This window comes from Azolla caroliniana, unplaced genomic scaffold (assembly GCF_043228905.1).
Source record: "Azolla caroliniana isolate FFs.n. ecotype wild unplaced genomic scaffold, voAzoCaro1.0.p SCAF_17, whole genome shotgun sequence".
Taxonomy (NCBI): domain Eukaryota; kingdom Viridiplantae; phylum Streptophyta; class Polypodiopsida; order Salviniales; family Salviniaceae; genus Azolla; species Azolla caroliniana.
The window spans coordinates 14,039,022-14,050,670 of NW_028230452.1; the positions used below are offsets into that span (position 1 = coordinate 14,039,022).

The 11,649-nt window shown below is 38.7% G+C and overlaps 1 protein-coding gene across 1 annotated transcript; it reads left to right on the forward strand.

The window, feature by feature from the left end:
• The first annotated feature begins 4,530 nt into the window (after positions 1-4,530).
• On the forward strand, positions 4,531-10,810 carry LOC147853222 (uncharacterized). The gene is made up of 9 exons (XM_087333157.1): positions 4,531-4,795; positions 4,962-5,543; positions 5,643-5,724; positions 5,860-5,935; positions 6,999-7,082; positions 7,167-7,312; positions 7,637-7,889; positions 8,524-8,587; positions 9,872-10,810. The coding sequence occupies exons 1-9, from the start codon at positions 4,597-4,599 to the stop codon at positions 10,537-10,539; spliced, it is 2,154 nt and encodes a 717-aa protein (XP_087189283.1). The 5' UTR covers positions 4,531-4,596; the 3' UTR covers positions 10,540-10,810.
• The last annotated feature ends 839 nt before the right edge of the window (positions 10,811-11,649 follow it).

Sequence of the window (11,649 nt, forward strand, 5' to 3'; positions counted from 1 at the left end):
ATTGTTGGAAGAAGATGGCAGACGAGAAGAATGGTTCTAGTAAGACTTCTTGGAGAGAGGCCGAGTCCGCCAACAATGTCGTAGATGAGCTTGAGTTATGGGTTGCAACTAAAGAAGCGTGTTCTTCAATTGACACTCAAGTTGTCGACGACTCTTGGATTTTCGATAATGGAGCGTCCCGATATATGACCAGTAATCGTGACTAGTACAGCTGTTGGACACCTCTACAAGAGCCCATCAATGTTGTGGTCGAGAATAATGCTCGATGTCTAGCCAAAGGAACCGGAACCGTCTCCCTCAAAGCAACGACCGACAGGACAAAGCATCTCTCTCAAGTGTTGTACGTGCCAGATCTCAAGAAGAATCTATTGTCCATTTCTGCACTGACCGACAAGGGTCTTGATGTTCGATTCAAGAAGTCAGGTGTAGAAATAACAGATTCTGCTGGCAAGGTTGTAGGAACAGGGGCAAGGCACAACAATCTCTATGAGCTCAGCGCGTTTACGATTTCTACTGATCATAGCACAAGTACTTACACAAAGAAATGGCATGAGAGATTTGGGCATCTCAATGTTGTTGTGTTGAAGGAGATGAAGAAGTCGAATATGGTAGTTGGGTTGCCAACCCTATCTGACTTAAGTCATGTTTGTGATGCTTGTATGATGGGCAAGCATCAAAGATCAGCCATTCCAAAAGAGAGTCAAAATCGGACAAAGACTCCTCTACAACTAATACACATCGACCTCTCTGGAAAAATGGTGACTCCTGCAATGGGTGGATCTCTCTACTATATGCTACTAGTCGATGACTTCAATAGAAAGATGTGGGTTTACTTCCTTCGGGAGAAGGCTGAAGCTTTTAAAATCTTCAAAAGATGGCATAAGTTTGTCGAGCGAGAGTCTGGAAAGTTAGTGAAGGAGTTACGCTCTGATCGAGGTGGAGAATTATTATCAATAGAAATTATGTGAGTACTGCAAAGAGCATGGAATTAAGCGCCAACTTACAACTGCCTACACCCCACACCAAAATGGTGTTGTTGAACATCGAAACTGAACTATTGTCGAGATGGCTAGGTGTATGTTGAAGGCACAAGCACTGCTTGACCCATTCTGGGTTGAAGCAGTGAATACAATAGTTTACATCCTCAATCGGAGCTACATGAAGGAACTTCAAGGGAAAACACCCCAAAAAGCTTATTCAGGCAAGAAACCTTCAGTGCTGCACTTCAGAACCTTTGGGTGTACGTGCTACGCACATGTTCCAAATGTGAGCAGAAAGAAGTTGGATGCTAAAAGCAAGAGGTGTATCTTTCTCGGATATAGTGAAGAGTCAAAGGCCTATCGACTCTACGATCCAGAGGCAAGAAAGATATTGACAAGCCGCGATGTGGTGTTCGATGAGGAACGACCACAACTAGTTGAGAACAGCGATTCTCAAGTTAACTCATCAACCGAAGAAGTATTCCACCCAATCCATTTGAACCATCTAATGGTAATGGCTCACTAGTTCAGCCTATGCCAGTCCCACATGTAAAGAAAATACCTAAGTGGGCTCTACAACTCTTCAATGACCATACTCCTAAAGTTGAGTTTCTTGAAACTTCAACTGATGGATTACAAAGATCAAGAAGAATACAAGAGCAAGGGAGAACCTCTTACCACATTAACAACATGGCTCTGATGGTGGACATCATAGGCTCAGTGAGTGAGCTAACCTCGGTGGAGGAAGCCATGGCCGACCCGAAGTGGAAAGAGGTGATGATATCAGAATACGATAGCATCATGAAAAATGACACATGGGAGTTGGTAGAGAGGCCAACAAAGAGGAAGGTGATAGGCACCAAGTGGGTGTGGAAAGTAAAGTATAAAGCTGATGGTTCTTTGGAGAAATTCAAGGTTAGGCTAGTGGCATAAGGATACTCCCAAATTGAAGGGTTCGATGTACAAGAAACATTTGCCCCGACAGCTCGCATGACAACAATTCGAATGGTCATAGCATTGACTGCTTCTCGAGGATGGCCGATTTATCGAATGGAGATATTACTTTTTTGTCAACTGACTTGTCATTTAATATGACCCAATTCCCTAGATATAGGCCAATGCTAAATAGTACTTATCTTGAAGTCAATGGCACATACTTCAAGACTAAGTACATCGTAACTTGCCCACAAAATATTCTAGTTGACTTGATTAGCCAATCCTATTACCTATTTCGCTCTTTCCTAAATACATTGTGTCCTACACATCTACGGTTTCCTAGATTAACACCTTGTCAACCCATATGGTCGAGTTGCACACTAGCCACTCCTCATTTGGAGCGCTATCACAAAATGTGCACTCTAAGAGCACATATGGGGATAGATTTACAACTTGGGGCTGATCCTTGATTATATCTAACACGCCCCCTCAATGATCAATCCATTGAGTTCACTTGGTATTGGGCCAACTCCTAGTCGTCGAAGGTGTTGTTGTAGTTGTTCTGCTCCAAGCGCCTTTGTGAAGATATTTGCAACATTTTCTGATGTCAGACAATACTCAAGATCCATAATCTCATCATTTATTAGCTCCCGCACATAGTGATCTAAATCTCTATGTGTTTAGTACGTGCATGAAACACTGGCAATGGCCATGCAACTCTGATTGTCACACCTCAATACCATTGTCCTCCTTATTGGAACCGCCACATCCATAAGGATTCTTCTTAGCCAAACTACCTCGCATGCCGCTATGCATGTTGCTTTGTATTCTGCCTTTGTTGAAGATAGTGCCACTGTTGGTTGTTTTTTACTACTCCATGAAACAACTCCAGAGCCTATTGAAAAACAATGTCCAGAAAGATTTTCTGGAATCACTATCTCCAGCCTAGTCAGAGTCGCAATACCCACTAAGTTCGTCAATTGTTGGCTTGTAGAAGATTCCGTAATTTAAAGTACCCACAATGTACTTTAATACACGTAGTGCAGCTTTCCAATGAGTCTCCTTCGGTTTGTTGCTGAATCGACTCACCACATTGACTACAAAACAAATATCCGGCCTAGTGTTGCATAGGAAAATTAAACTTCCTACTAGTTGTTTATACTTCCTTATGTCAACCATTGGTGATGGGTCTTCTTGGGATAGCTTGCAGTTTGATTCCATCGGAGTCGACTTCGACTTGCTGTCTATCATTCCAAAGGTCTTCAAGATCTTTGTTGCATACTTTCTTTGTGACATGAATATGCCAACCGAGGTTTACCAAACCTCAATTCCAAGGAAGTGGTGTAGAATCCCCAAGCCTGTCATTTCAAACTCAGTTTTCAAACACTCTTGTGTTTGGCCAATACACTCTTCTAAACTGACCTACACATTTAATGCTATACTCATACCAAACATAGAATAAAATCCACTTTCTTACACAGTGGTTGGATCGATCATCAATCCCCACTAATTTTGTAGTGAGTTGGTCCATATCCTATCTAAGCTCTAAGGTGTGAGCGCATGGGTAAACTACCATTGTGAGCTACTCTCGTATGTAATAGAAGTTTTGTTTTAATATATCCATCTCTGTAATTGCAACTCTATATACCTATCTAATCGATTCTCAATATTTCTAACAGGATGGTTGTATATTCTCAAGTGTTCAACATACGACTTTAATGCTCCTTCATTGTGTGTTATACTCTAGCTCCTTTACGAGATACATGTGCTCATAATTTCTCTTTGCCATTCAAAGCATAGACTCCAATTGGCTAGATGGACATCAGGTGTCTCAGAACTTGATGTCATGGCTTTGACTCTTGCGATTCGAAAAAAATCCTTTCGCCTATAATTTGTTCTTGCAAACTCCAATTGGTGACCCAAAATATTCCTTGTGATTTTCATGAAATTTCTAAATGCTCACACAATGAACAATTTAACATACAAAATCAAATGTTGCCTCTTATGAATCGACATGGGATTTATATTCATATTAGCGCTCAAACCTTCAATCCCTAGTTTGGAAAATCACTAACAATCCTAGTTCAACCACAAATAACATACGTTACAATCAAAATCCTTTCCAGATACACATAACTCGAATATAAGAGAAATACAATAATACACAATAATCCGGTGGCTTCGCATGTGCCCAATCACGATAACGAGAGACAAGAGGAGGGTCTCTGATGCTGCGCCACTACTCGAGATACGGGAGGTCTGCCGGAGGCTTTTAAGTAAGCTTGGGAATTTTACCGGCATATCATCATATCGAGAAAGAGAGTGAGTGAGATAGACTCTGATGACACCCATTGTAACTTCTAAGTAGTGTTTTTTCACACACATTTTCGCTAATATAATTAATTCTGTGTTTTCACCAAAGAAGAAGAGAGATTTAGAGAGAGAGAGCTGGAGAGATAGAGAGAGAGAGACACACACACACACACACACAGACATTGAGAGAGAGAGACACACACACACACATACAGACATTGAGAGAGAGAGAGAGAGAGAGAGAGAGAGATTGAGAGAGAGACAGAGGTCGAGAGAGAGAGACAGAGAGAGAGACACACACACAGACATTGAGAGAGAGAGAGAGAGAGAGAGAGAGAATCTGTGTAATAGGACGGAGGCACAGGCGATGATGGTGCACTCTGGAGAACAGGATCTCTCTCCAACCCTTGCGGACGCAGGACAGGCGGAGGAGAACCCGCTGAAGGATTTCATTCCTCTCGTCGGCATTGATGCAGACGAGGAAGAAGGAGATGAAAAAGAAGAAGAAGAAGACGAAGCCGAAGATGAAGGAAAAGATGAAGTGGATGGTGTCTCTCGTCTGTCGGGTAAGTCTTCTTGCCTTAAAGTTGATTTACGAAGGCACCAATCAGACAGAAAATTAGCAATTGTCCGTTTTTTATTTAGTTATGTATCATCTGTGACTGAAATTCGTGATGAAGTAAACGGTTAACCGATAACCCTGAATCTCAATCTCCGATATGCTGTTTGTAGGAGGGAACGTTGATTCAGAAGATGCGACTTTTCAAGGAAGAGGGGCATCATCCGAACTTTTGTTGGAAGCGAGTATCAGGGAAGTTAAAGCAAATGATGAGAAAACGAAAGAAATACATGGAAAGGTGAAAGAAAATGATGCCAAAAGGAAAGTAAACCATGATAAACTTCTTGAATCACAAAGACACAGTGATAAATATGATGCAAATTCTACTCTATACGAGAAAATCGGTATCTCCGATGCAACATTTAAAAGAGAAAACATCGATAGAGCAGATGATGAGATCTGTGAAGACATGGAAGTCACATTTACATCCTATGAAATGGAAAAAGATGACGACAGAGCTTTTGAATTGCAGAGAACGAATGATACATGTGATGCTATTAATACCTCTTATGAGACAATCCTTGTTCCAAACCAGTCTGAACTTGTAGATCCAGTAACAGATGGTTGCTGCAATGTTTCGATCGTAGAAAATGGAGGCTTTCTCAATGGGAATTCAGATGATGAACAGATTTTGCAGGATGATATTATTGGGAGCGGAAGTGAGCGGGTAGTTGAAGATGTTGGTATTACAGATGGTAAGTGTCCCATCTGTCTTTGTTTCTTGGTAGAAATTGTTGTCTATTTGCCTTAATGTTACCCTAATGCTCATCCTTCTCTTCTTAACACCAAATCAGGAAGGTTAAATCTGAAGCGCTCCCGTTCATCTTCCTTCAGCAATACTCCATCGGTCCAAGTGGTCTACAATTGTCTTACTAGGTGTGTGGTATTGTGCATGATGAGTGAGTTCTCAAATTCATTTCTTAACATACAACATAGACTAGCGGATACAAACTTTTGTGTAGTGCTAAATATAGAATGTACTTCTTGTTGAGCTGTCTTATGTTGTTACAGTGAGAGCAAAGATAAGTTGAAAGAGCTCTTAAGGCAATGGGCTGAGTGGCATAGTACACACGTTAGATCTGCAGAGGTATGCAAACTGATTTCTCTAACACGATTACTTTATCTTGCTCTGATGACTAGGGATCAAAATAGAAATCAAGAATCCCAAGATGCACGAGAAAAGCTTTCATACAACATGCATGTGTCAAGTTTGTGCTAAATCGTTTTTTTTTGTGTTGATCCCTTAATATATGGCTAATGCTAACGAATTCTCTTTCCCTTGTTCCCGTTACCAAGTCTGAATTAAAGAGTTATATACCTGTTACTAATAAAGACTTTAGGACTCTTTCAGCATAACAAATAATCTGTCTCACTGTTATGCCATTGTGTGTGTCAATATTGTTATTCTCCTATGTAATAAAATCGTTCTTATACAATTGTACTTTAACCTCTTACAATGATGTTAGGAAGGTTTTATTGAGATATTTTTGGCTATGCATATTTCTCTACTTGGGGTTGTGTTGGCTTAAATTTTCTATTTTGTAAGTAAAACAAATAAGTTTATGCATCTTCAATTCGAGTTTGTGCTTTGCAAAGAGAAACTTGCTTATCATGATGAGTCTACCTCAAGCTATCAACCTGCCGTGCTGATTGGTTTAGCTTTAAAAGTAATGTTATGAACTCAATAAATGATACCTTTCCACACATGGTAGGATATACAAGTCATATTATGGAAACACAGATTTATCACATTTTAAATACTAGTCTGTATAAACTTCTGCAGCTATTCCCTGGTGCAATTTAAATTTATGATGTATATAGTGGAATTGATGGTCTAGTATCCTTTGGAGGTGGCACATTGGAAGTGGAAAACTTAGATTTAGATCTTCGGTGTGTGAAGATAAGGCGTTTGTTTTAATTGGAAGGTTTTTTGTTGTTCATTTTAGTTATCTGGATAATTTCAACTGTTATTAGGCTTCACTCAAGGAGAAATCTTCTCTCCTTGGGTAGGTTGTAATTTTTCTCATCTAATTTCGTATTTCAACTTTTTCATCAGATTCTGCATAAACTTTATATAATAGGAAGGATTTCCCATTGCTTTGTCTTCATTGAATCATATTACTCTTTTTTTATTTGAATTCTTTCTTCAGGAAATTAATAAAGATTCGTTGGAAAGCGGAAATGAGATGTATTTTCCAGCATTGCAAGTTGGTGGGGAAAGGAAAACAGCAGTGGTATGTTTGTTTCTTGACCATGGAATTTGAGGCTACTACTGTATTTAGTTCTTAATATTAAAAACTTTTGCATTACGATGACAGCCATTTTGGATGGATAAACCATCAAAACATGCTCGAATAGATGTTGCAGTCGACACAACCGATATAACCCAGAGAGATGTGCCATTGTATGATCGAGCAGGGCTTGGAGCATTGATATCGGAAGAGGCAGAGTCATACATTGAAGGGTAAAGAATAGTTTCAAAATGAAAATGCGTGATTTTTTTTATGCAAACATAACATATTCTAGAAATTCCAAGTTGTAAAGCACTTGTGTGAAAGAGTGAGCATATATTCCCGTTTTTCATTGTAAATGTCAGAGTTTTGAAACCCGTTCAATAGATGACAAATGTTGTTGTTATCACTATTTTCTGTCCTTTGTTTATTTTGTAATTCTAACCTACGGTTATTTATGCATGTGCAATTGAATATGGCCATTTTAATATGCTTTTTTGTTCATTTTGTTTGTGACTTATACTATATTATAGGCTTACAAGTGCTATATAATTCAGGAATCTCGAACATATTGGTGAAGGCTCTAGGTGTTTCAATTGTGGATCATATAGTCATGCGATAAGAGACTGTCCAAGACCTCGGGATTATGCTGCTATAAATAATGCTCGGAAATTGATGGCAGAGAAGCGAGGGTCAGCCAGTGGTCCTCGAACCGCATCTAGATATTATCAGCTTTCTCCAGGTGGAAAATTTGAAGATTTGAAACCGGGTGTTATTGGAGGTGAAACAAGGCAACTGCTTGGCATTGGGGTATGTTGTGATTCATGAAGTCATGTTTCTTTTCTGATAAAACATATTTTAAAATGTGGTAGTGAATGAAGATTTCCACTGTCAATAGCTACTATAAACTACTTTTATGCACATAAGAAGTTTGTTGCTGGTAGTACATACGTGTTCTTTTTGTGAGTCATGTATCTAGGTATGCATGATGAACACCATGTCTTGTACATGTTGACCAAGGCATGCAGGATTTCAGAGTCAGCCTTTAATATTCTGCTCATGCTTTATTCATGAACAATTAATATCAACTCCAATGTATTCACTTTCTTTCCAGTCTGTAGATATATTGAGTAGTAAGGTTTTATACTGAGTAGTAAGGCTTGTGCATGAAATTTGGACATATGATATTTCTCAGATATTCCCCCTGGGTTTTGGGTACCCCATGATATACCGTGTATGGCATTTCCTGGGAGTCTTTGAAGATTTTGTTTTCTTAACCTCTGCACATATATATACATTGGAAATAATAAGGGATAGGGATATAAATAAGAAAGGAGCAGACTATCCTTGCATGACCTTTTAGGAAATGTTGTTTGCTAGTAAATTATGAGGTACTTATTATATGTCGGAGCTAACTTTATGTGGGTATTTTCTTGCTCGGCAGGAGTTGGATCCACCCCCATGGCTCAATCGGATGCGAGAGTTAGGCTATCCTCCAGGATATCTTGGTACGTCCATTATTTCCCTCATGTGGATAGAAATTCTCCTTATCACTCATGTGTTTGTGGGATTCAATCTGAACTTGAAGAGGCCTTCCTGATGTCTTATCTAAGTTATATGTTTTTGATGCACGAGATCAATAAGACCTGGCTAGACTCCAAATGTATGCATTTTCACCATATCTAAGCATTACAATCACATATATCTTGCAAGTAACTAGATTTGCATGGAATGTGGATAAGTTAGGAAACTGTTATGCTTTCGACATCTCCTACATGATTTGTTTGGAATAGACCATAGGAAGAAAACCCAGAGCTATATGGACATGTGGACACTTTCAAGATGCCAAGTCGTTGAAGCAATGCCATGGCTAGAATTCTTAACTAGGGCTATAAGGCTGTCAGAAACTACAGCTCATTGTTGAGTCAATTACAAGATTTTTAGTTTAAATTTTATTTGCTTACCAGAACTCTTGAAATCGAGTAAGATAATACTGCTTAGTCAAATGTGCAACAGCCAAGGGCCAATGTGCCCAAGACCAAATTAACTTTGGGCGACAGCTTATTCAGGAATTCGGCCCTACATAAAGTTTCTTAAAATTTGTAAGTTAGTGAGTTGGTATGTTTATGAAGAGATGGACACTTAACAGCATGGGTAAGGGTTGCTGCATAGTTAAATAAACATTTTGATGTTCCCGAAATTTAGATTTAGGACTGCTATGGAGACATGTAGAATGTAAGTATATTCAGATATCCAAGTTTATACAATCTATCATACGCAGATGAGAGTGGGCTGGAAATACTGGAAGTTGGTTTTACTTCAGAGAAATTTTATTTTCGGATGTAAAATTAATTTTAATAAGTCTAAAATCATAGGGAGGTGAAGGTCTACCTTGGTTGGTATTTTATTTCTTTTTGGAAGTTCTATGGGCTGGTTTCAAGATGCTTAAAATGTGATCTGTGATGTCAAGATAATAGCATCATGAAAATATGTATTATATGGTTCTGCCTAAGCTTAGATTGCTGAAAAGAGCATTCAGGATTGTCAACTTAGAATTGGCTTGTGGTTTTGTTACTTGTTTTCACATCCAAGAGGGCTTACAGCTTTCAGAGGACAGCTTGACAATTAATTTATTCTGTGGAAGATGTATGCAAGAAAACCTTATATAATCTCATGGATTTTTGATAGATAAATGAATTATAGTTCCATAACTTCAAATAGTTTTTATGAAAACTATTTTATAAAGGATGCTTTAGTAATTTATTAACTATGTGGTCCCTATGTACTCGCAGAAGATCAGGATGAAGAACCATCTGGTATTACTATCTTTGGCACTGATGAGGATGGTGCCAATGGAATTTGTATTGGGGAAGATGGAGAGATAATTGGAGAGCAGAAGAAGAGATCATCCAGGAAGAAAATGGTTGTTGACTTTCCTGGTTTAAATGCCCCTATACCTCATGATGCAGATAAGCGAATTTGGGGTTCTTCAGCAGATGGTAGTGGTCGCCATCAGGGGTATATAAATGATGACCTGGATAGTGCTACCCGAGACTCTGATCGTAGAAGTTCAAGAGCTCATTCTCCTTCTAGGGATAGAGCCAGTTCTAGGAAATCAAGTATGAGAACTCATTCTCCTAGTAGGGATAGATCTAGTTCAAGGCAATCCAGTCCTCATTTGAATAGAACATCTTCAGATTCTGCAAGAAGTCCTATGACGTCTTATGATGAGTCCTATAGCTTACCACCATTAGCAGGCACTTATCCTATATCTAGACATAGTCCCATGCATAGCATGCGGCCGTATCACTCCCCATCCACGCCAAGTCAAAGGTCACAATATGGTCAAGATTGTGGCCATGATGCTTTTGAGTTTGGACGTAAAGCCTGGGCAAAGGCTCAAGATACTTTCCGCTCGTCGTCGAACCATGGTAGACGTTCTCCTTCTAGACGACGTTAACTACGTTCTTTGAAGGTCTATGGCTTGTACAATTGAGTAGAGTTCTACACTGTCAAAACGTAGGATTGCAGGGGGCTGTGGTAAAAAGTAACTGATGTACACCTTACGTTTTGGAGTAAATAATATGCAGTGCAGTAAGTGTGGTAGATGAGTGGGATATCACCCATCTTGCGCTGACACTATGTAATCGCTAAATTCTTGTATTTTAATAACTTTGGGATCCAGATCTGAGGGTCCATCAATCAGCTGGACTGCCATTAGCCTTTAATGAGCAATGTTGAATTTGATAGCAAAATCATTAATGCGTTTTTAGGAGATGAGACGGGTTTGTTGAATCAGTTGAATCTAGACCAATGTGAAATGTAGATTAGAACCTAACCAAAACTAGCTACAGTTTTGCAGTTGCAGATTTGAGAAATTGCATAATGCTTATTTAAAAAGGAGAAAAAACATTTCATTTTAAATTTATGTAAAAATATCAATTTGTTTTGAAAACATATAACTCTTCAATGATTGGCAACCCTTTAAGGGTCAAGTTTTCATATATGAACAAGGTGAAATATATATTTTATCTGTGTCATGTGTATTCATTTGAAATAGTTACTATAAATTTATTTGCTTTTAATTGGAATGGGTAGTGATGGGTTGAGTTTGAACTAGGAATTGCCATTCAAACAGTTTAGGATTTAGGGTTCGTATATTTCATTTAAATAATAAGGCAACTTCGTATATTTCATTTAAAACAAGTAATTGTAAAATTTCTGATTCAAACCAAACTGAGCCATGAAATTGTGGTGTAATGGTTTAGTGACTTCAAAAATTTGGTCTGGGTTAGGTTTAGAAATTCGTAAACATATTGGCTTAACAACTCAATGGTTTGAGGGAAGGTTTCTGACATATTTCTTAAATATATTTGTTATAGTGAGGTTTTATCTTTGAACCTCAATGGGAGGACCTAAACAAAAGATTTCGATAGGCAACCCTAAGGATGTGCATGAAAATTCATACGTAGCATTGGAACATGCTCTACTAGTTTCATGACATCAGTTGCTCTAAAGGAGCAAGTGCACCCATGAAATTGTTCATTGAATTAAAATGGTAACATGGAAT

Coding starts and splice junctions, on each gene's coding strand:
- LOC147853222 (XM_087333157.1), top strand. CDS start 4,597: ATGATGGTGCACTCTGGAGAACAGGATCTCTCTCCAACCCTTGCGGAC. Junction 4,796..4,961: donor TGGTGTCTCTCGTCTGTCGG/GTAAGTCTTCTT, acceptor TGCTGTTTGTAG/GAGGGAACGTTGATTCAGAA. Junction 5,725..5,859: donor GTCTACAATTGTCTTACTAG/GTGTGTGGTATT, acceptor ATGTTGTTACAG/TGAGAGCAAAGATAAGTTGA.